The sequence below is a fragment of the Pomacea canaliculata genome, linkage group LG13 (assembly GCF_003073045.1).
Source record: "Pomacea canaliculata isolate SZHN2017 linkage group LG13, ASM307304v1, whole genome shotgun sequence".
NCBI classification, from domain to species: domain Eukaryota; kingdom Metazoa; phylum Mollusca; class Gastropoda; order Architaenioglossa; family Ampullariidae; genus Pomacea; species Pomacea canaliculata.
The window spans coordinates 13725705-13750569 of record NC_037602.1 but is presented as its reverse complement, the minus strand read 5'-3'; the positions used below and the strand labels follow the sequence as shown (position 1 = coordinate 13750569).

Sequence of the window (24865 nt, the reverse complement as noted above, 5' to 3'; positions counted from 1 at the left end):
CGAGTCTCAAGGTTTTTATCTGTGTGTGTGTCGGCGAGGGGAGGAATCAGAAGGTCAATCTTACTGACTCAACTCACCGGGCATACCTAACACCTGATTCTACACACAGCATCAGCTGTGCATACCACTGCTTGCATACAGGTAGGATCAAACACATCTGCTGGCAAAGCGCTATTGACTCCAAGGTAAGCACACAAACTCCTCCATAAGGTGTGAGTGCACAGCATCTGTAACAGCCACACAGGGCAGTATGGAAGGAAAAAATCAATATTCGATTCCGAAACAATATTTTCACTGGTTAAAGCATTCACTAAGCTTACATAAGTAATATTCATGGGATTGGACACAGTCTCAAGACATATAAACATCATTTTAAGAACAAATAGTTTTTTTATGCATGAATAAATATTTTAAAGACAAGAAACCAAATAAAAACTTTAAATTACTAACCAACTTGACCATTTTAATGAATTCTTCGAAAAGTTTTTATCGCTGGAAATGTACACAAACTCAGAGAGCTTTATCATATTAAATGTAAATTAAAAAGTATAAGGAAGGTGAAATAATAAGAATGATAATACACAAATCACTTACATGGCGCATTTCCCGGCTTGCAGAGAGCGCAATGAGCTTGAACAAATGAGCATCCCAAGAAATAAATGAACACTGAGTTCAAACCACAAAAACAAAGAGATGGATCGAGGGTGTGGTAGAAAAAGAGTTGACCACCAGCTCTACTGGACGCATTAAAAAGGTCTTAAGGCTAGTCTTAAACGGGTAGATGAATGCAAGAGAAGGGAAGAAAAAAACGCGTCCTGCCTAACACCTGATTTAGGATTTGATTTAGCAGTAATTCTAGTTCTTAACTAGAGTAATCCTTGTAGTCCACAAGCAATCATTCTTGTAGTCCACAAGCAGTCATTCTTGTAGTCCACTAGCAGTCATTCTTGTAGTCCACTAGCAGTCATTCTTGTAGTTCACTAGCAATAATCCTTGTAGTCCATAAAAGAAATACAGCTGAAACCATAATTCTGTGGAAACGTTTGGTCATACCATATAATCTAGAACGAGTATGTACACTTTGGTCAGAAGTTTGAGTCCAATTTGCATAAAACACAAAATGCTCAGTTTAGAAGCCGCTTATATGGCAGTCTGAGAGTTGTGTCCCCGTGCCTATTGCCGGAACTCATCGAGCCTTCTCATTATACTTCGTTCTTACATCTTTGTGACTATTTCATGATCGTGTTCAGCGCAATGAGTTGTTATTATTATCTTTGAGGTTAATAATAATAATTTACTTTTCTGAAGCCCACTATCACAATTTTGGATGTGCCTTTATAATGACAACCATAGAAAATTTACGTTACAGCTGAAACTCTTCAACAACGAAACAACAACCATAACAACAATCATAATTGTATATCAGTAAAGCACTTTGTTACAACTTAAAGTTTGCCATTAATATAACAAATAAAACATGGCTTTACTTATCAAACTGTTCAAAGACAACAATAATAATAATAAAACCCCATGAGTTTAATATTTAGTATATTAAAGAACTTTTTATAAAACATCTTGACCGAATTTTTCAGTGTTCGTGGGCGCTCTCCTTTAATTCGTCTGTACATAAGAACAGAGAGTGGTGCTGGTGGTGGGGGTGGTGTTGGTGGTGGTCGTCGTGGTGGTGGTGTTGGGGGTCGATCTTTTGGGGTGCATTACAACTGGCCACAAAGCCGCTCCAAAGACTTCTCAAAGGCAATGGTACATTCTTTTCACCTGACACACCTGTAAGCCTGAGTGAAATATTGTCTGTTGATGCACCTTCACGTGACTTCACCGCCTCCACAAACCTCAGATTGGACAGCTGGTCGCAAGTGAATAGTGAAAAGAAAAACAAGAGCTATAAAAAGTCTCCTCACGAACCAGAAATCAGGTTAAGGCCGGCCGTCTGCTTCCTCTGCTGTTGCTGCTGCTGCTGCTGGTGTTGGTGCCGCCATCATCATGAGTTTATTGAAAGTTTCTCTCATCTTGTTGACGGTCGCCGAACTGGTACACTCACTACCTGGAAAGAATGTCAGTTAAAAAAAGAACTTTTTTAGCAGGGTAATTGGGATGTGTTCGTATCTTCTACCTTGTCGCTGGACAAAGATTGTTTCGAATCACTTGCCAAAAAGGAAAATGCTTTAGGCAGAAGACAGGATAGAGGGAATGTATCTGGACAAAGGCTTTTTCTTAAAAAGTTTATTGTTGAAACCTTTTATATATTTTCCAATATAATGAACATAATGTAATTATGTCTAATTACAAATACATATTGTAATATTATTCTCTCGAAATCCATGTGGTGGATAAAATTTGCCTCTAAAAGCATTGCTTAACTTTCTATATCGATTAACTTTTACTAATGGGTGTTAATGTAATTATAGATTCATTACATTTGAATAGATATTTGTATGGATCTTGTATGTCATAAATGATTAATCTTTGAGTAGGATACAGTCTACACTGATATTTGAATGGATCTTGGATGTTAATAAACGATTGTTTCTTACCGGCTACCCATATTACCCATACAACAGCCTGAAATTTAAATTGATATTTGTATAGGTCTTGGATGTCAATAAATTGCCTTACCTTCCTGTGAGAAAAAAGTGCAATCGTCTTCTCAATGAACTTAAAAATAATTTTAGTGAATTATCGTTAAATATTTGTAAATGCTTATCAGTTTTACCTTTCTCTCCAGCTCCTTCTTTCCCGTCTGAAGAGACAAGCAGGTAAGTGGCATCTCTGTAATTTTCTCTGGAGAAATATCATGTTCTCTGAAAGCAATGCTTCTCAAATTCTCAAAGTATTTCAGACCGTGGACCACTTTGCTAACGAGGCCCAGAACTACTCTGTCTCGTGAACTTCACATTTAAACTGCCGCATTGCTCTCGTTACAATTCAAAACTAAATGTACTTTGAGAAAGTAGACTAGTAATTAGTTGACATTAAATTACAGACTTCGCAAAGTACTCATGAAAATTAAAAAATTAGTGGACTGAGTTACTAAGGGTGACCTATGACGCGGTTGAATGACGTGATGCTCACGATGTGACGTAAAGACTTCGTTGGTAAGCGAGGGTTTTATGTGAACGAGCAGGTGAGCATGGATGAAATTAAAACTGGTGTAAAATCAACACTCGACTAATTAGTGTATCTCGCGATTTAAACATCACTTTGCGGACAGATGATGACTGTCAGCTGTAGACCACACTTTGAGAACCACCGTCTTAAAGTTCCATTTTAAAAAATCGGTTCATCGGAACTTTGCGCGAGAGCGAGAGAGAGAAAGATGCATTTCACTGCTCATGCAAGAACACACTCGCACATGCGCCATCTTCATTTTATTTCTTCTTTTTTTCTTTCATTCTTTTTTATCTCTGTTACGGGACCTACCATAATCTGCACTGCACACTTCCAATTTAATAAAATCGGTTTTATCTTTCTTCTATTTGTGCTTTGTTGATTGCAGGTTACTCCTCCTTGACCAGAGACTTGTGGGGTCCGTCTGGAAGTTTCCAAAGCCTCAACTATCCCTCGAACTACCCCGATAACGCACAATGGACCTACATCATCCACACACAGCCAGGCACCTTCATCACCTCAGATACAATGTCAGTATCGAAGCTCACCCTAGCTGCGCTTGGGACAAGCTGACATTTGATGACGACTATAATAATTTGATCTGCGGTACCCTGGCCGGCCAGCGAACATGTAAGTCAACAATTGTTTTTGTTTTTAATGTGTGTGTCTACAGCTTTGGTCTTGACAGACAAACATGTGTCAAAAGCTTTGGTTCTAATGTCACAAAACTACTTTATGACTGATTAAATTAAAACTCAATCCAGTCAGATATGATTCAAGTGCAATGTATAGATGTCTGCTGGACCTTTACTATAAACAGTACATAAATACAACTGCATCAAAGATGTAAATATGATGGAAATGGAGTGCTTGTATGTGTGTGTGTGTACGCGGGTAGATCAAGTGCCTGACAGCGATTTTGTGGTCCGCTTTGCATCGGACTCGTCTGTCCAAGGACCTGGTTTTCAGATCAGCTACGTCATCACCAACTCCTCAGGTGAGTTTGTCTCATTCACAGTCCAGCAGGTAACCTCACTCAACGGGTTTATAGACACTACAGAGCAGGCAATGAAGTGACAGCTTTCCCTCTGCACAGACGGCTGGATGGACGGACGAGCAAACAGATAACTGTATACATTGATAGAGAGAGCAGACAATGACGGACACAGGTTTATGGGAAGTCTTCATATCTCACTCACGTGACTAGGCAAAAATATTCATTACAAAAGAAAGGCGGGCCTGACGGTCTGTGTAATGTTGCGAAGATGAAGATAAAAGGTATTGGGGGAGGGGATGGAGGTGGACAATACGTTCCCGTTATTTTTTCAATAATATTTTCAGGGATTTTTTTTTCTTCAACAGGATCCACGGGCTTTGGGAATTTCAGCACCACTTATCAACCTTCTTACAACAGCAGTTATCAACCTGTCTATAACAGCACTACCGGTTACCCATACTACACTAATTCTACCGGTTACCCATACTACACAAATTCTACTGGTTACCCATATTACACTTATTCTACCGGCTATCCATACTACACTAATTCCACCAGTTACCCATATTACACTTATTCTACCGGCTATCCATACTACACTAATTCCACCAGTTACCCATATTACACTAATTCTACCGGTTACCCGTACTACACTAATTCTACTGGCTACCCGTACTACACTAATTCTACTGGCTACCCGTACTACACTAATTCTACTGGCTACCCGTACTACACTAATTCTACTGGCTACCCGTACTACACTAATTCTACTGGCTACCCATACAACACTACTGATCAAGGTAAAGAGATTGCTAATCTTTGTGCACTTGCTATATAATTTTTGTTGTTGTTCACACTTCACTGTTTATGGTTCACTGTTCTAACACTATATGTCGCTGTTCATGGTTTCCACGGGTGGATTTTATTCGTTATTCAGATAATCTTGATTGCTAACTCAGTCTTTCTCCCCGGGGTCGGGCAAACTTGGAAGCGCATAATGTCTTCATAGTCATGAAAACTGAGCAACGCTTGTCTTTCCTACTGTGTAGAACTCTCCATACTTTTATGTCCCTTCCGCCAACTACCATCGTGAGTAGGGATCCGGAAAGTGCAGTAGTAATAACTAACCTTGAAATTTTTTCTTTAAAAAAGATCTTTCGGCAAAAGTCTGAACTTAAACATCGGGCCATAGTAACAGTAGCACAGCCACATGGGAGCAGGTCATAGTAGCAGACTATGTAGGAGTAATGCATAGTTAAAGTAACAGACTACATGGGAGCAGGTCATAGTAACAGACTATGTAGGAGTAAAGCATAGTAACAGTAACAGACTCAATAGGAATGAGGCACAAAAAGTCAAAAGTTTGTGAGAAGCAGAAAGAGTTTAAGAGGCAGTCACCCTCAGAGGCCATTCGGATAACTCAGAATTAATATCTACCTAGCTGATTGTAAAGCCCTTTCTATCAGACAAGTGTGGTGCCTCAACTGTCCATCTCAAGAAGTATGGTGTCTTATCTATCCATTAGCTAAGTATAGTGTCCATTGTCGAGCATTTAACCACTTTTGCAGGTGTTCCCAGTGCGCCAATACTCTTTGTTTTTTTCTTTGGCTGTTTGCTTGTTTCTTTCTTTATTTCTTTCTCACTGTTACGGGACTTACTATAAACTGCACTGCACACTTTCAATTTAATTAAAGATTTTATCTTTCTGGTGCTTGGTTGATTGCAGGTTACTCCTTCTTGACCAGAGACTTTTGGGGCCCGTCTGGAAGTTTCCAAAGCCTCAACTATCCCTCTTACTACCCGGATAATGCACAATGGACCTACACCATCCACACACAGCCAGGCACCTTCATCACCCTCAGATACAATGTCAGCATCGAAGCTAACTCTTTTTGCTCGTATGACAAGCTTCATTTGATGACGACTATAATAATTTGATCTGCGGTACCCAGGCCGGCCAGCGAACATGTAAGTCAATCTTTGTTTGTTTGTTTGTTTGTTTGTTTGTTTGTTTGTTTGTTTGTTTGTTTGTTTGTTTGTTTGTTTGTTTGTTTGTTTGTTTGTGACGTGAAGTAACCTCTGACAAACGTTTGAACAGCCAACTTTTATAGCAGGGATTTCTTGGATATAAATTTTGTTCTTGTTTTTATGTTTGTATGAATCTAAATATGATAGTCATTAATGGCGGAATATATACTTTAATATCCATTTTATTATTTCAAAAATGTCTTTTGATATGTGACTTCTAATCTGGACTTCTTTATGTTGCATGGCCCCTCAGTAAATTGTCTTAAGTAATTTACATTCATATCTACTCGATGAGAAATCCTCATTGCGTGTGTGTGTGTGTGCTCGCGTGTGTGTGCGTGCTCGTGTGTACGCGCAGATCAAGTGTATGACAGCGATTTTGTGGTCCGATTTATATCGGACTCGTCTGTCCAAGGACCTGGTTTTGAGATCAGCTACGTCATCACAAACTCCTCAGGTGAGTTAGTCTTATTACACAGTTCAGCACCTAACCACACGCAATGGGTTAACTGAGACACAGAGCGAACAATAAATCGATAGCTCTTCCTCCGGAGAGGCCGCTGGATGGACGGAAGAAAAAAAACAGAAAAACGTTATACACACACACGTCTTTAATTGCTTTAAGCACAATTATATGATTCCCATAAGTCAGCCTTTTATGTATAATGCTTGTAACTTTACTTAGTATGCTTATTAGTGAAATGCTTCTATAGTTATCAGGACTATTTGGGTCACCCTTCTTATAAATTTGAATAATTATTGATTTAGTCCACTCTCCAGGAAGGGCCATATTCCCTGGTCATATAGACTATTAAATAATTTCACAAAGAAAGATACTATGGCATTGGCAGATGCTTTTAACACCTCGCTCATGATGCTATCTGGACCAGCAGCTTTACAATTTTTATGGGCTGAATATCTTGCTGAATATTGTAAGCACTGTCCCTATGTTAACAGGTGTCACTCAAAATGTTACATTTTACCCATCCCTTATTCAGTCTTGTTTTAAAATAGTTTACCACTCTTCCTCCTTTATTGTCCCCATTATAAATGCCTTTTCCTGCATTTCTTTCTATTTTCTCCAAAAGACCTTGTGGTTGCTGGTATCATCCACAAGAGATCTGATTTTTTGTGTGGATAAAGGACTGCTCCTTCTCTTTTAATAGGTGCTTGCATGCTTTTCTTTCTTTACAGCATCCTTCCTTCCTCTGTTTTTCTCTTCTTATGCATTCTTAATGTCCTTCTTACCAAACTCTTCTTTGGCTTGCATTCTTCGTCAAACCATTCAATGAAAGCTGTTATCCATTTTTAGTGTTAATACTAATATTCATGGTCATGGAATCCGTAGCTTTCCTTAAAGCTTCATTGAACTTTGTAATAACATTAGTTGGAACTGCACTATATGCCTGTGCGAAGCATTCCATAGAGAGACAAGAGCAGACGGGCACAAAGACAAAAACTAGTCATGCAAATGAAAGGCTGGCCTGACGGTCTGTGTAATGTGACAAAGAGGAGGATGAGGTGTTGGAGGAGATAGACAATAAGTCCATGCTACGTTTTCAATGATAATTTCAGGGATTTATTTTTTCTTCAACAGGATCAGGGGACGTTTGGAATTACAACAGCACTACCGGCTACCCATACTACAACTATTCAACTGGCTACCCGTACTACACTAATTCTACCGGCTACCCATACTACACACTAATTCTACCGGCTATCCCTACTACACTAATTCTACCGGCTACCCATACAACACTACTAATCAGGTAAAGAGATTGCTAATCTTTGTGCACTTGCTATATAATTTTTTGTTTGTTCACACTTCACTGTTTATGGTTCACTGTTCTAACACAATATGTCGCCGTTCAAGGTTTCCACGGGTGGATCTCATTCATTATTCAGATAATCTTGGATTGCTAACTCACTCCTTCTCTCAGGGGACGAGCAAACTTGGAATTTCATGTTGTCTTCATAGTTATAAAAACTGAGCAACGAACTACAATGGCGAGAAAGGATTCGAAAACTTCCCAGTAATAAATAATCTTGCGAATGTTTTTGTTGTTCAACAAAGTAGCTCTATCAGCCAAAGACTGAACTCAAAGTTTAGTCTTTAGTAACAGTAACAGGCCATGTGGGATTAGGTCATAGTAACATAACTCACCAAAAGTCAAAACCTTGTTAAAGAGACAATCACCCGCCCATTCGATTAAAAAGAGGCTTATTTAGATAACTCTGAATTAATACCATCCAAGTGGTTACAAAACCCTTGCTATCAGATAAGTTTGATGCCTCAACTGTTCAATCAAAAAGTATGGTGCTTTATCAGTCCATCACCTAAGTGTAAAGTCTCATTCTTGAACATTCACCCTCTGTTGCAGGTGTCCCAATACAAGCGCTCTCGGGGAATTCGAGGCTGACTTGAACGAATTGGACCAGGACATCGATAATGTGAGAAATGCACTTAACAATGTTAACAACGGCCTGCGGGGGTAGTCTGCGACCAAACATGACAACTGCAGACGTGCTGCTGCCTGACGAGGTCCTTATCTAGAGCATCAAGCCTCGTATTATTTTCACTCTACATGAAACAACTCTGTGGTGGTGAATAAAGCAGTCTCTAACTCCTATTTCACAGTGTTGTTGACTTTGCACTGCAGAGCAAGGATGAAACAAAATGTACAGACCTTTCTTTCTTTTTGGTGTGTGTGTGTGTGTTTGCACGCATTGTTCACCTTTACGAAAGGCTGTTTTATTCGGACAAATAAACATAAATGTTTAACCAAGTTAGGTCAAGCGTTTGTCCAATAATTCCGTTTAAGAACGGCCTTAGACAGAGATTGTCGGACACAGGCAGAGACTCAATTACACATAATAGCTTTCATCACAAACAATAGAGATCAATTATAAGGCTGCCACAACTAGGATGTAACAGATGAATTGTTCTCAATGTTACCTGTGTGAGATCCTCAGGTGAGCGGGTAACATACTCGCTAGTATGCCTGTGGTCATCCAGTTACACATAGACACTCTCTGGTTCTTTGGAACTACAACTTACAGGGCCAAAGGCTGTAAAATGTTGCCCTGACGACCAGGTCACAATAGAAGAAGTTGCTCTTATCAAAAGACTTTATTAGGATAAACAAAAAACAAAAGAATCGTGATAAAAACATAGAGATCACATTTCCTGTAATAATGATGATCATCTGACATGACATAAAAGTTGTAATTGAAGTGAGGAAAACAAACGCGCCATGTCTGTTGTCAAAGAGAAAATCCTTCTTGAAGAATGCATTGAGAATTTTGTTAAAGCTCGGGGCAACTGGTGTCCGTCAGTGTCGCCATGAACACGTGATCTTGTGCACAATGCTATTGCAATCACGCGCATGTACACAGAAATGATTGTCCTCAGCAGGAGTTCCGGTAAATACAATCTTACGTCACTACGTGATGGAAACGAAAGCTTTACGTTTTAAAACGACAAAAGTTATTTATCATACTGCTAGTAATTCGACAACAGAACAACTAAAAACAAATTTTATACTTGCCGTTCGCTCTTCTCTCTCTCACACACACAATTTATACTTTCTTTCTCGCTCTCTCTCTGTAACAACATTCATTTATTCACGTCACGTGCTCACAAACATGAGAACACTCAGCCCTGCAAGCAGCAGGATAACCTCGACTGGCGGGAGGGAGCTGACCGCGGTGCCCCTCAGAAACCACGGGCGGTGTGCGTGATGTCTGTGTCCCTTCCCCCTATTGTCTTCCATGTTCTCTTTCGCAAAGCCGTTGTGGTCTCTATCCTCCTCATCGTCGATGTCGTTGTCTTGGTCTTCGGCGGTGTTGTGGTAGCGCGTGCGGGAAGTGGTGGTGGTGCGGCGGGTGGTGGTGGACTTGATGGGACGGAAGGTGAAGGAGCAGAACTCCTTGTCCTCCTGGTTCGGCGTGAAGTCGCACTGCCAGGGCTTGAAGTCCATGATGCGTGACAGCGGTGTCGGGTGGCTGACCCACTCCAGAGCCTTATGCACCGACAGCAGGTACACGTCCTTCATGCCCAGCAGGCGCTGAATGAATTCATCCATGGCCTCCATGTGGAAATCTGTCTCCAGCCACACGGAGTGCAGGTTGACGTAGACCGGGGCGCGGTTGGTGCGGTAGTTGCGCAGAAAGTTTTTCCACAACATCTCGAAGCTTTCATACTGGTTGCGGGGCTCGTTGGTGCAATGGTCCACGTAGGCGCAGGGCAGGTGCTCGCGGTAGTCCATCATGACCACCACAGGTATCACCCACAGCCCTGGATACGTCTGCTTGGGGCAGGGCTGGATGTTGCAGACCAAAGTGTAGGAGTAGTCCAGGGTGAAAGGCCACATTACGGGTGAGAAGACGTTGCGGGGAAACGGGTAGGTCATGGTGGCGTCATACGTGAAGTTGTTCTCGTACAAAACCTGTCGAAAAGGAAAAAATAAAGCCCGTAAAAGAGGCGAATACAATAAAAAGTAGTAACTGTCGCGTGTTGGTGATTGTTTGACTGTCTTCATATTAGGCCTGTCGTCCTCCAGCAACGGGCAGTGCCGGACGTGCAGGATGGTGTGAGACCGGGGCCCTGGCAGCCGGCGCCTTTTTCTGCAGACGACCTGTCGCAAACCGTTTGGATGAGTGGACGTCTATCTTTTTGGGGTTTCGCACTATTCTAGCCACCACCAGTTGGTACATGCTACCTTGTAGTGGTGTGATGGCTTGCGTGCCTTGTCTATCCACAGAGCTCTGTCGGCGGGAGCCTTGTGCCTTCACTCCACAATCCCCACCACTCGGCTACATCAAAAGTATTGTGTGTGTTTTTGTGTATGTCTAATAACTATGTTCTTCAGATTTAGAGTGCGGAACGTGTTACATCACCTGTTAGCTTAGAATTGGGATGTCCGGGTCGAGTTGCATGTGGCGCTCACCTGCTTTTCCTTGTGTGGATTTAGAATTTAGATGTAATAGTCTGGTGGTTTGTATATATATATAGGACATGTTTAGAAATGTTTATCTAAGAGTGGGACCTGGAGCAGTTTCACGAGAGCCACCTGTTGCTGGACAATTGTATGGACTGCTCTCTTTACAGGCTTCGTCTCCACTCTCCCACTTCTCCATCTACGCCCGTCATTACGTCAAGGACCCCAACTGTCCGCCCGTCCACCCTGCGCCCTCATCGCCCTGTCAGCGCGTGGACAGGTGACCCTGCTGTTCCCCGAGTCTTCCTGCGGAGCTGTGAGCAGGGGCTAACGTGACCAACGGGCTGCACCGGTTTCGCACCTGCAGAGGGCCCCCGGGGAACCTGCCTGGAAGAGAGGAAGGGGAGTCAGCGGTGGAGCGTCATGCAGGGCCAGAGGGCAAGCTGCAGTCGGCGGACACCTTGACCGGACAATAGACTTGCCACACAGCAGTGCGTGCGGGTGCTGTGTCCCCTTTTGTTTTTTATTTGTCTCTCGCCTGTGAACAGGGCAGTTTTTCTTTTCTCTTTTTCCTTTCACTCTCTTTTTAAGTGTGGGTGTGCAGGTGTGCATTTGAGAGATTTCACTAGCATTTTTTGTGTGTAATAAATTTGTTTTGTACCGTTCATTTTTTCTTCTTTACTGCTGTGTGGCGACGTCAGGGACGGTTACGCGACAGTAACACTAATTATCATCATCATCATCATCATCATCATCATCATCATCATCATCATCAGCAGCAGCAGCAGCAGCAGCAGCAGTATTGTCGTCGTCATCGTAGTGGTCGTCCAAACTGATTCTGCTGGTGCACCCAGCTACAAGCAACAGGTTTTTAAAATTGAAAATTGCGTGAAGGCTAGGGGAGAAATAATGTAGTTATCACGGTCAGTCTTCGCAAAGCCAGAAACGAATATCTTAGTAGTATCGTAATGGTTACGACAGTAACGTCCAAACTCAGTGGCAAATATGTTAGTCGGTTCGCTTCCCGTGTGACGCAGCGTTGACCTAGCCGTGGATTGGGTACTTGAGACGACAGCGAGGCAGAGAAAATCGAGTAACTCAGTGGCCCCAAATTAGTAGGGAGGGCTCGAAATCCTCACTCCTCAAGTTACGACCTTTACCAGCCAGCAGTACGAGCTTTAGTTGCTGTGATACACTTCCAGACATATTCTTACCCCAGACTGAAGTTTCCGGTGGTAAGAAGACGTGGATGCTAGAGTTATTTCAGTCTGAGTTAGAGACCACAGAACTGAAGTACACCATATGTCACATTATGCGGCGAGGACTCTTCCAATTACCGCAAAGCGTCACAGAAGGAAATTGCTGAGGTATTATTGAATAAGTCTGAGAAAGCGGCCAGGTAGTGTCAGATTGGGTGAAATGGGGGAAAAAATTGCGAGCGTGAGCTAGTTCAGCCTGCAAACTGGTGACACACACGAGAAACAACCTTCCAGAAACTTCGGACCCATGTAGGACTAACCTCAAACATGTTGTCCCCGCTGGGCTGAAGGAAGGGTGATCGCCAGCCGCGGATGTCAGTGACGGGGATGTCCGCCAGTTGGGCCAGGTTATGACGCTGGGTGACGATCTCGTTCTCGATGTCCTCTCGCGAGGCCTCGGCCCACCAGGCGTGCGGCAGACGGTGGTCAGACTGTGGTCCGCGATTTCCAAGCCGCGTCCGTGCAGCTTGCGCACCATGCAGTAGTCCGTGAAATTGTTGGATACGAACAACGTAGCCGCCGCCGGACAGCCGTTGGGGTTCGCCGGCTTCCATCCGGCGGGAAGAGGCGGAGGTAAAAGTCCCAGTTGTCCCAGTTGACGGCATCATCGAAGGTGATCAGAACCATCTGGGGCACCTCCTCCGGTTCGAAGCCTCCAGGGATGTTGTGACCCGGACAGCGACAACTCGGGGGCTGGCAGTTACTGCTGGAGCATCGGTCGTCCAAAGTTAACGTCAGGGGAAGCAACAGCAGTAAAGGGAGACAAACGGAAACAGATGTCATAATGATGCAATGCAGGTCCATAACAGCTACGACGAACCGATTATAACGAGTTAAGCCTTCTATTCCCCTCTGTGCTCGGGATTTTGTTAATGAAATACAATATTACAGTACTTGACTGTATTCTATTACTGTTTTATATTAAGTACTTGATCACTGTCACAGTACTTTGGTGACCTTCGTTCTTTGAACTTCGTCATGTATGTACTGTAAATTAGACACTGAAGCGTGTCGAGTTCTTTCCACATAAACTGGAACTAGTTGACCTTTGGAGGTCTGCACAGCACAGGTCGACAACGATGCTAAGACTGTAACGCCAGTCTAAGAAGAACAAATGAAGGCCACCACGGCTTTGCCAACGACCGCCCGACGTCAGGTGGTCTGACGCTGTCTCTGTCGCGCAGCCCACCTTTGTGGCCAGCCTTCTAATCCCTCGAGTGACGTAGCACAGACCTTTGCCCTTTAAGTACTGCCCCCCTCCGGCCAGCAATCGGAGTCAAAAAGACATTCCTCGCAGTCTTTCCTTCGGCGTCCCTTGCGACGACTGGGACAAATCGGCTTCTTGTTAAGAAGGTGAAATGAGTCGGAATACAAGTTTTGTCACGTGGGCGGCGATGGTGCTAAGCCTCATGGGCGGTTTTTTCTGAGGTGTGGCCTGGCTGCATGATACAGACATTGGGGTTAAGAACAGAAACAAAATATATATATATATATGGGCGAAAGAGAGGGGAAGAAACGATGCTTTATGGCGAGCCAACAACTACGGGTCAAGAACTGGTCTTCTAATGAAGTAGACAAGAAGGAACAGACAATGCAAACAGTCCATGGCGCCATAATCAACAAGAATCAACGACTTTGGTGTACATACTATTATAATAAAAACTACATTTACTTTTTGATTTAGTTTTAGGGAAGATTATTACACGAGATTATATTTCACACTGTATTGAATATCCCTATCAATGCCAATTTTTTTTAAAGCAATCACTGCGCTGACCGCGAATTTTCCTGTTTTCAATCGATTCAGCTGTCTTCCATTTATTTATGAAGAATAGTGTCTTAAGTCTCTTAGTTTCTACTTCTCGTTTAAACAGTAGTGTTATAAGCCCGGCGTAGTCATCTGGTACTTGCTCGTGCATCTGGACACAGGCCAGGTAGCCATTCCTACAGTTTTTCTATTTCGTTTCCCTCGAGCATGAGCCGAGGGACTTGTTGGCAAAGAGACTTGGCAGACTTCTTAGCCATACCCTTCACAAAAAGTTGTTATGCCTTGTTTTAATGTCTTGCCGGATAGCTGAAATCGGTCGGAAAACATGTTAGAAAATAATTAAACAGCAGGTCACGGACAGAGGTCAGCAAAAACAGATTGCAGACACCCACGTGACAAAAGGCGATAATGAAAGTATGAGACGGGTAAAAATAAGGTTGGAAGGAAAGAAAAACTGAGATGAAAGGAATAAAACACAGACCAGGCAAACGGAGCTGAAGAAAAGAAGCCAATTAAAAGAAGAGATAACAAACAAACAGAAGAACTGAAAGACAGGTCACTCATCAAACTCAAACACAGGTACACACACACAAGACACAATATAAGAGCTCGCTTTACAGTGGGTTTTTTTTTTAACGATCATGTTAAATGCATAATTATGAGTTATCCATCAGCCAAACACAAATTCAACCACTTTATAAACATATTTACGAATCTTCAACAAGATTCCAGGACTGCTAAAATCTGTGTCACTGGCAGTCTAACTTTATAACAAAAGTAGAAGCAAACGGGATGAACCTCAATAACCATTAACTTTATCTGTTACCCGCCATTGTGAGGAGGATGTCCCTTCACCTGCCATACGACCAGCCATCACGACGATATGGAATAAGATCAAAGAGCTAAGAGCCGCGCTCTCTTTCTCTCATATGATCCCTCGAATAAACTCTGTGAATATTGGCTCTGGGAGTATTTTTTTCCATAGTGACCGCTAACATAAAACATAAAATAAACATTAAAACAAAAACGCTCTAGAGCAAACTACACTAACCAAACATATGGTATACAGCCTTTCCACAGATGAGAAGAAAATGAATAATCGTGAATAATTTGGTCAGGATGGGACAAATGGCGCGGACATGCGCGTGGCGTGGGTCCTACCCGACAAGGGAGTAGGCAGCTGTATTGAGATAACCTGGGCTGTATTATAACCTGTATGATATTATAACCTGTTTGATAACCTGGGCTGCTGGTGTACCATACTTAGCTTCAATCGTCACAGTTTTTTCTTTCCTATTCCATGTACTCAGTCTGTTTGTCAGTTCTTTGGTTTCCCACATCACCCACTACATCTCTCATCCTATTTTCAAACTCTACTCACTCCTAACCCTTTTTTACATACCACTTTTTGTCAGTGAAGGGAAGGGACTTTAGGCAGGCCCCATACAGTGTTGTCCATACTGGGAAACGTCAGTGTGGATGGAACAGCACACATCAAGGTAGTCGGTTACTGTTATTTCATTCAGATTTTAAAAGCGAGAAAAAAGCGTTTGGAATCCAAATCCCATTCCCGTGGGAAATGGGACAGGCATCATGGATGATGGAACGAAGAGTGGGAGTGTCCGAAATTTTCTTCGATAAAAGGTCACGTGGACGGGAGGGGCGAAGAGGTTGGACGGAGAGGAAGCTGTGGGTCACGGGCTGACTTTTGCTAAACTCCGAAGATCACAGGGCCACGGGAGGGAGGGCACGCTAAGAACCCGGGCGACGGCAAAAGCAGACGTCGTGGTTTGGCACGTGCGAACACCTGACACTTCCTACTTAGAGGCCCTCGGCAAAACTCAGAGAAGTCGCATCGTGCAGAAGCTAAGCTGGAGGTTCAGAGACACGTCACATGACGACCAGTGCAGGGGGCTGCCTCCACAGTCGAAAGTACCGGAGGAAACGGCAAAATATTTTGTTAAAAAAAGAGGACGCCAGATAAGTTTGACATGTTTTATGCCCACGTTTGCACAGTTGAAATTTGATTTTAAAAATGTACCTCAATTGTTTCGGAGATAAAATACTTATTTAGAATAGCAGTCGGAAGAGAGCAGGAACTGCGAGTGCAGGCTAATAAATGCCCAAAACTGATATCGTAGCTAAAGAGTCGGTGTGATATTAGTTTGTGGTATAGGACCATCTGACTGGTGCATACATGATAGAGCTCAAAACTCGCATTAAGGTCCTGTAGTTTTACTAGCGGCATCATGTAGTTTTTAGTTTTGGACTTTCTTCAAATGATAGGCTATGGTTATAGGGTCTATTTGATTGTTGATGGGGCCCAAATGTTTACAGTTTTTGCACAGACCAGATAAAGCCTGCACAGCTATGTGACCTTAAAACTTGTTTAACTTTTCAGTGTCCTAAAATATTTCGAATAAAACAATCCAGTTATGTCTGTTGACTCTTTTCACCTTAATATCATAATGAATATATCTGTGTGTGTGCAAGTTTGATTATATACAAATGTTAAATACACATTAGGTTTAAAAAACCCACAATGATCAGTCCAGATGTTTATTGGTAATCTGGTTAGTGCCATACACACTACACAATAAGATATTACAAATTATATACTTTGTGTATTTTCATACTTATAAATGTTTACAATAACATTATATCCATAGAACTGGAGAACATATACAATGAAAGCTTGTATTTTGACAATTTTACAATTTGTTATTCTTAAAATCATTTTTATAACAAACATATACCTTCTGTGCAAATATTCATGTCATGTACATAAACAGTGCCAACTTATGTGCATCAGTCTCACACAATCTTTTATTTTTTTGCGTTAAGTGTTTATTGATAGCACACCATCATCAACCAAGAAATATTTTTATACAGGCTTACATATTTCAGTAATTATGCATACTTCTGAAGCTCTGGTATCAAAACCAAAAGACTGTATGTTCTCAACCAAAATTTGTTTTAAAAAACTTCCTGTTGATAAAGGGAAGAAATCTGAAAGTTGTAAGTTTATGCTAATATATACATCTTCATATTTCATTAATGAATGTTGAGCTTGTAGTAAATAAGATCTAAGGGAGAAAAACAATGAAGAGACAGTTCATCAGCTCTTATTATTGCAAATCTGTCAATGATAAAAAATATTGTCAATAAAAAGGCATTCTAAAATAAGATATATATTTTATACACACACACCTATATAAATATATCTGTGTAATATATCCAGACTGCAGTTTTGATTTTCTTGTAAGTAGAAACTTGAAAAATATTTATCACCTGGTATATCTGCTCATTGAAATGTTGCTAAATGCAGGTCCTCTAAAACAATGATAAAGCAGCCCTCAAAACATGCATTCAAACCTGTCTTTATCAGACAGACCACATCTTACCTCATCTTAAGTGAAGGAGGTTTTGAAAGTTATATTTTATTTACATTTTAATTACCTTCACCTCTTTCAGTTGTAAATACAGCACGCATTATTAGAATTTCTACAAAACTATTATCCAATAAAATTTCAATAAATATAGATCAATCATGTGCCATAAACATAAGAAAACTTTGACCAGATAATGTATACACTTTATACTGTGCAAATATTGTGAAAGATACCAAACCCAGAACTGAATCAGGATCTTATAGGCCACAAAGAAATACAAAATTTTTCAGATATAGCCACTTTCATTTTCTTTTTTGCCAGACACATTTCTGATGGTCGTAACTGATTTCATAATGAGTCAGTGGTCACAAATTTGCAACACTGACCACATTATAGATACGATAGCATCCAATCACAAGCGCATAATACTTTAAGCAGGCTCTAAAAGGTAAAATTGTGGCAGAAGTGGTTGCCTTCTAAATGACTTATTGCCTTCTGTATTTTTAATATCTTTACAATATTGTTTTCACCAGAGGTATGGTTTGGATATTTGTGACACAATCAGACTTGAACAAAGGTGGGTAAGAAGTACAAATTACAGTTTTCTTCAAAAGCTACAAGGTGAGGAAGTTAATTTGGTAGTAGACATTAAGGTCACAACTATACTCTGTACAAGACTTTTAGCATCTACAGCCAATGATGTACCACCAGTTTGCTGTAACTAAGACATGATTATAAACTTAAACATAATTTTCTTTTACAAAACTAGAAAAATATTCATAAAGATTATTATCCATCAGAAGATTCCATTTCACAATCAGATCAATGCACAGGATAGTAATTCAAGAGTGAAGCTGTCTGTACAAACAACACATCTACCAAAGTTAAACACATACACATGCACACACACACCCACACCTTGGTCAGATTTAACATTATGTGGTGTACGTGGCAGATCCACATGGGATACTTTTGATGTATGAATATGACATTGCCATTGTTGCTGATTCCTGATGCCCTTCAATGTAAAATCTACTATCTATAAACATTTTGTAACAAATGGCAACTTACAGTTAATATGGATAAAACAAAAAATTAGTTTTTATAAATGGTGGCTTCATTAAGGATTGTATTTTTTGCTAATATGTTCTAAATATACAGCCTTACGTGATAGATATATTCCACTCTTTTATCGTTAATTCCCCTTACCCTCTAAGGTTCACCTTTTGTTAAGAACCTTAAGGGAAAAGTAGCCATTAATATTGCCCTCTACATAAACAGAATGCCTGAAAATGAGGACACCATGACAGATTACATATAACTGTTCAATATTGATGTCATTATATTGTTTATATTAAATTGAAGCCTCAAACATAACTGAAATGTTGATCTTGTACAGCCCCCCACTGTTGACATCCATGTAACCAGCAGCATGTGATGATGTGGGCCAGATGGCCTCCCAAAAACTGAATAAATATTATATTATTACACACTCACACAAAGACATAAATGCATGGAAATGTACAAAAAATATAAACACTAAGAAGTAAGCAGTCTAGAGCAATGTTTTGTCACATGGATGCATACACATCTATTTTACAGGTTAATACAGTAAGCTTTGAAGTAATTTGTTCAGCATAACTTTGTAGCAAGACATCTTAAATGTTATCTTGGATATTGACAGAGAATGCTTCCAGTGAACAGCAAAATCCTTATTTAAACATTAATTGTTAAAACAGTGATTTGATCTTAATTTTTTTTGCCAAGTTTACTGAAAGCATATTTGTGAAAAATACCAATCAAATGTGATTCATCCCAAATAAAAATTTAAAAAATTAGCACTGAGCTATAGGCATCAGAAACTAAAATGTCTTTTTATATCCTTCTTGAAAGTTTTTACAGTTTTTGATGACAGTAACACCTTTTCAGTGCTAACACTATGCAGATTATGACTGGAATTTATATACAGTAAGCTTGCAAGCAAAGCAGGGAATTGGTGATAGCAGAAATATCAGAAATCTGTGACAATGGGAGTATCAAAAATTAATATCAATAAACCTGTGATAATGTGAATATCATAACACTCTGATGCTGAGACCATACTATTTTCTATGTTTCTGTTGCTGAAGTTTATGGTGACAGAATGCCATAAAATTTCGATAATAATAAGGAAACACTGTTCGTGATCATGAGAGCATCATTATTTACATATTTCTCAAGTGAAAAAAACCAAACTTGATTTACCAACCCCATCATTATGTTGGACAGTTCTCTTCATTTAGGTGAAGCCAATAGGCCACAATTAATGACTATCTGACAGTCTCTTCATTCTTTTAAGTTCATTCTAATAAAATTTTCAGATAAATAATTAAAGCATACTGATAACTTGACCCATGCAATTCAAGATCTGATGGTTCAAAAAAAATTCCATTACTCTTAAGTTCAATGGCGCCTAATCTTGATGTGAACTTCCCCATCCTCAAGGAACTTCAGATGATTCCAAGCTTCGTAGTGTCTCATTTCTGTAAAGTCCACACCATTCACAGCCAGTATTTCATCCTTCACCTTCAACTGACCACACTTTTCAGCTGGACCTCCTGAGTGATTAAAAAAAAAAGTTTTTCAGTGACGTTTTACCGTGATAAAAACACTAAAATATATCAATATCTGCTTCAACTCACAAGGAGCACTGGATTTTCTCCCTAAACATCCTACAAAGCTGAATGATGGATACATCTGTTATGTCCCAGGCATGTACAACTTAAATAACTGTGTCTAATAACTAGGAATGAGACAAATATGACCAACATATACCATGTAAATAAATAATTATCTTCAAATACAAACATAATTCTAAAAAGCGTTTTTTAGTTTTAGGTAGTAAATCTATGTAAAAGAGGGCAAATAGATGTACCTGAAAGGTGAGAGTCCAATAAAGATCACATGCAGAAAAAAACAACCAAGAACTGTTTATCTTATGTAAGTCTCTAAATGGTCAGAGAGCAGTATTTTTACCTTAGATACTGATTTGACAATAGTACCTTAATTCCATTTGACAATCATTTTATCATTCTCCATGACATCTAACCACTTTGCAACAGTGAATCACTATGAACGTACAATATCAAGTCAATAAGTTTAAGTTAAAAGCATCTGCCTTTATAAAAGCAAGCAGATTATTTGTAGGCCATAATATTTTTTAACACCTATGAACATTTCTCATTCTATTTTGGCCTTGCAGGCCTTCAAACTGGCTATGGAAAATGAAACAAGAACAAATGACAAAAAAACTACTCTCTCTCACACATTTATTGAAACAACAGAAACTGACCTTTGAAGATGCGTTTAATGACTATAGGAAGGTCTCCTAGAGGTGATGCTTTTCCTCCCTCTAAACAGAAGCCAACTCCTGTGGGTCCTTTGATCATAACAACTTCAAACACTCCAGATGCCATGAGCTCTGTGCCAGATGGTGGCTTGGATGGTGGTGTTGTTTTTTTCTCCTCAGAACCTGCAAATAAATAGTTCTTCAATGAAATGTTCTAAATACACGGATGACAACAGTAACACTGCACATAAAAGTCACATAAAAGTAAGTCTAAGCACTGATTTTAAGATGATGCAGAATCATGCTTTATGCTTCATGTCAATTTGTGGACAAAAGGCTGTAAAAACTCCTGCATAGCAAGTTTTAAATGGAATTCATGACAAAGATGTTTATAGGTAGAGATAGTATTGTGTTCTTTACAGACCTGGAAACAATCAATGACAACAATGCAACAGATAGTGAGACATCAAATGCAGTTAAAAGTTCACAACACAAGCCTCCAATAATTTTATCCAAATCGAGTGAATAACAAATGCTTTACCTGTTTCTGAAACGCTAAGCAGCTTGAGCTTGAGGCCTCGGGCAATCAAAACAACACTCTTGGGATGGGTGTCCTCCAGAACTGCAAAGACTTGCGCTGGTCTCTTGTGCCTTAAACTTTGACCATCAACTGACAGCAACACATCTCCCTCCTGCACAGTGCTATTCACACTTTTGACTTTGGTCACCTACAGGAGAAGCCAAAGTGATTAATATATACTTTGAAATATTAACTGAATCATGTCACAGTCACTTGTCATTGCCCAGACAAAAAGCAACCATAGTGCAAGTTATTAGTTACAAGAGTCCAGCTGTCTAGATTTTCCAAGCAAATTAACAAACAAGTAAGCAGATTTCACTAACTCACCTGCACAAAGTAATCTTCCCGCTGTGTTACATCCACATTTAACACTCCACCATCCAAACTCTGGGCAGCTACAAGCTTCAGCTCCAATGAGGAAGGCAGTTGTGCAGAAGTTAGTTCCTCGTTGCCCTTAGCAACCAGATCTAGCAGCTGCTGTGGGTGTAAGGAGGACACTTGCCACAACATGGAGGTGCTGAGAGAAACTGGAGATGAGGCAGGACACTGGAGAAAGAGACTGCCACTTGGATCCAGAAAATACAAAGTTCGCGGACTAATAATTTCCACAAAGTCTTCTTTTGTCTTGCTGAGCTCCTTCAGCTTGCTTCTGATTGGAAGATATGTCAGGTTTATGTGGTGAAGCTGTGCCAGATATGCTGAAAGATTCATTATCTGCTACTGTGGAATTGACGTCGCATACCTGATCACACTGAACTGCATTACTCCTCATGTTGTCATTTAAACAGGAACTCTGTGTTAGGTCCCCTGTGTACCTTTCAGTGCTAGGAGACTTACACAAGTCCTTTGTATCAATTTCAACACCTTTACCAGTTGTACTGGCTCCACCAGGGGACACCACCTCCAGGACCTGGTGAGGAACTGAAGAGCATTTTGGGAAGTGGGAATCCTGCAAATTGGAAATTTCAGAATTTGAAGAGTAAGACAAATGGGCTGCTTCCTGAGAAGTGCCTGTGACAGTGCTTTGTGATGATGGTGAAATTTGTGACAAAGACATATCCACAGTGAGCTGACATTTGCGGTGCACTCAAACTGAAATCCGTGTGAACATCAACAACACTGTCAACCAAAAAGTCTGATACATCTTTGCTAGCATTGGCACCACTTAAATCAGCAACGCCAGGCACAGAGGAGTGCTGCTGCCTTATCTGATATGAAGATGGCACTGATTCCTCCAGAGGGCACCACTGAAGCAATGACCTCGTCCGGTGTCATCACTAACTCAAATGTTGAAGAATCCACATTGCTTGTGTGGTGAATCCTCCTCATCTAGCACACCTGAGTCCTCAGACAGGTATCACTTACTGGCTGATTAGACCGAGGAGATCTGTCAAACTCTGTGAAGTCTCTGTCCACCTCTGATAGTGGTATCTGTTCACTGTTGGATGACTGGAGTATTTCTTCTAAATCTGCTGCAGTGATGAGAACATTTGCTGGATCTCGCAAAATGAGTGGGGGAGGTGGAGCACCCGGCAGAGGTGGAGGTTCCTCTTCTGGCAGAGAAGGTGAAGCAAGAGAAGTATCAACATTGTTCACATCTTTGGTCTTTTTAGAGGCTACATCGCTCAACGCATGCTTCAGAACACTCTCCACTAAAGCTGAAGCATGCTGTTCATAAAGTTGCTCTGAGACAGCTTCAAGCTCATTTGAGTCAACATCTTGATCTTTTTTATCATTTATTATTGTTGAAATTTTTTGATCAGGATAATCTTTGGCATCTCCATCACCTAGAGATGACATTTTTTGTTGTGGCTCATCTGTTTTGACTGTTCTTTGAAGTGTCAAATCACTTAGTGTTTCAGGACACTGATGTATTTCTACCTTCACAACTCTGTAGATAATATCTTTGGCATCATCTTCTTTTGTTACCTGTGACTCTTGGTGCAAGTCTTGTGTCACTGAGTTGCTATGAACATCTGCGAAAGCATCATGTATTTCTGTATTTGCTTTCTTAAATGTTGGTGACATCTGAGAAATTCCATTTGAAGAAATCTCATCAGTGTTGCTAATTGCAACATCTTTCTGTTCTGCAGGCTGTGAATTCACTATGTCCTTTGTCTCTGAGGCAAGTAAACCAAAATCTTGTCTCTCTGTAACTTCCTTTTTACCCTTCCTTCTTGCAGCTTCTCGAGTAGCATTCCATGATTCAAGGTCTAGAGAGACACTGTTGGACACTGTGAGGTGTTCTTCCTCAAGCTTGTCCGACAAAAGATCATCAAACTTTCTTATGGTTGAATCTAACACATCTGATCCCCCTAGATTTACTGGAAGAGCTTGAGGAGGAAGAATCGCTTTTTTTATCACAATGATGCAAAGAACTGGATGAGAAAACCATTTTAGGTTGTTTGCCATCCTCTGTGGCTTCTTGTGCTGTAGTAAATAAAGAAGGGAAGTGCTCATGTGAATCACCAGTGTGCACAAAGTGAATGGAAGAATGTGAAGGCGGTTTAAAAGACAAATCAAAGTTTTCAGCCTTACCAACATGAGGTGGAGACGTCACATGCTGCTCTTCTTGCCAATCCTGTTTCAACAGAGACGTCTTGGCTGAAGGGCTGAGTTGATTCGAGGGGTCCTTTCTGGTGGACTGTTCTCCACCACCTTCTGGGCCAACGCACGCTTTGCATCACCTACCCTGTTAGACGTTGGAACGTCTTTAAGTGGAGACAAGCTTGCAGGTTTTGTTAACCCAGCAGATGTGACTGCAGTAAACAGTGGTGTGCTTTTTCGCTTTTCTCTGTCTGGCATGAGGGCCCTATTGATAGGCTTGCCACCATGTGCCTCTACCTCTCCCTCCTTACTGAAGGTCTGGATAACAGAAGTGATGGGCAATGAAGACCTGATGGCTTTAGTCATGTTATGGACTGGTTTTTCTGTTGCTTTCTCTTCAAACATGCGTGCTGCTGATGATACAAACTTGCGACATTTCAGCTGCTCCTCTGGAGAAGCAACAGAAGGATCTACAAACTCGATCAGCCTTGGTGACACAAATGTGGGAGAGAGCACCTCTACTACACCATCATTTGTATGAGCACCAAAAACAGGTAAGTCTGATACGCGGCTGGGTTTGGGAGCAACTGGAGGTGGGACCTTGGGAGGCGAAGGTATCTTGTGTATTATCAGAATAGATGACAGGTTTACATGTGACTATCTCTTCCCTCACTGGTGCGCCCACTTCTCTTTCGGCATATGAGCTGGTCAAGTTTGACAAAGTTATCTCCTCTTGGTCATTTTCCTGCCTTTTGGGAGGACTTCCAACTTTACTTCTTGGCACAGGTGTTGGAGGCAACTTCTTTGCTGCCTCTGCAAACACAGGTAGGACTTCTTCTCGAGGAATGTCAACACCAGAAGGATGGCGAGCAGCATTCATAATGGAGACAGTGCTGGAAA

General features: G+C 41.0%; 4 protein-coding genes across 5 annotated transcripts; 1 reads left to right on the top strand and 3 right to left on the bottom strand.

Annotated features, from left to right (window-relative positions):
• The first annotated feature begins 1919 nt into the window (after nt 1-1919).
• Nucleotides 1920-8781, top strand: LOC112554700 (prisilkin-39-like). Of its 2 annotated transcripts, none has more exons than XM_025222670.1 (6): nt 1920-2073; nt 2744-2774; nt 3515-3756; nt 4025-4123; nt 4489-4923; nt 8533-8781. In XM_025222670.1, the coding sequence occupies exons 3-6, from the start codon at nt 3603-3605 to the stop codon at nt 8574-8576; spliced, it is 732 nt and encodes a 243-aa protein (XP_025078455.1). In that variant the 5' UTR covers nt 1920-2073; nt 2744-2774; nt 3515-3602; the 3' UTR covers nt 8577-8781. The 2 variants fall into 2 exon arrangements, with proteins under 2 accessions (XP_025078455.1, XP_025078454.1); XM_025222669.1 differs by lacking the exon at nt 8533-8781 and adding an exon at nt 5850-6074 and having other exon boundaries at nt 1921-2073.
• Nucleotides 8782-9272: 491 nt separating this feature from the next.
• Nucleotides 9273-13102, bottom strand: LOC112554093. The gene is made up of 2 exons (XM_025221693.1): nt 12611-13102; nt 9273-10599 (listed from the first exon to the last, which is right to left on the bottom strand). The coding sequence occupies exons 1-2, from the start codon at nt 12956-12958 to the stop codon at nt 9781-9783; spliced, it is 1167 nt and encodes a 388-aa protein (XP_025077478.1). The 5' UTR covers nt 12959-13102; the 3' UTR covers nt 9273-9780.
• A 3559-nt stretch (nt 13103-16661) lies between these two features.
• LOC112553822 (pro-interleukin-16-like) lies at nt 16662-22161 on the bottom strand. Its single transcript, XM_025221284.1, has 4 exons — nt 21746-22161; nt 21380-21566; nt 20842-21021; nt 16662-20107 (listed from the first exon to the last, which is right to left on the bottom strand). Exons 1-4 carry the CDS (start codon nt 22127-22129, stop codon nt 19953-19955), a joined length of 906 nt encoding a protein of 301 aa, XP_025077069.1. The 5' UTR covers nt 22130-22161; the 3' UTR covers nt 16662-19952.
• A 554-nt stretch (nt 22162-22715) lies between these two features.
• LOC112553821 lies at nt 22716-24096 on the bottom strand. The gene is made up of 2 exons (XM_025221283.1): nt 23957-24096; nt 22716-23848 (listed from the first exon to the last, which is right to left on the bottom strand). Exons 1-2 carry the CDS (start codon nt 23960-23962, stop codon nt 22748-22750), a joined length of 1107 nt encoding a protein of 368 aa, XP_025077068.1. The 5' UTR covers nt 23963-24096; the 3' UTR covers nt 22716-22747.
• Nucleotides 24097-24865: the final 769 nt, after the last annotated feature.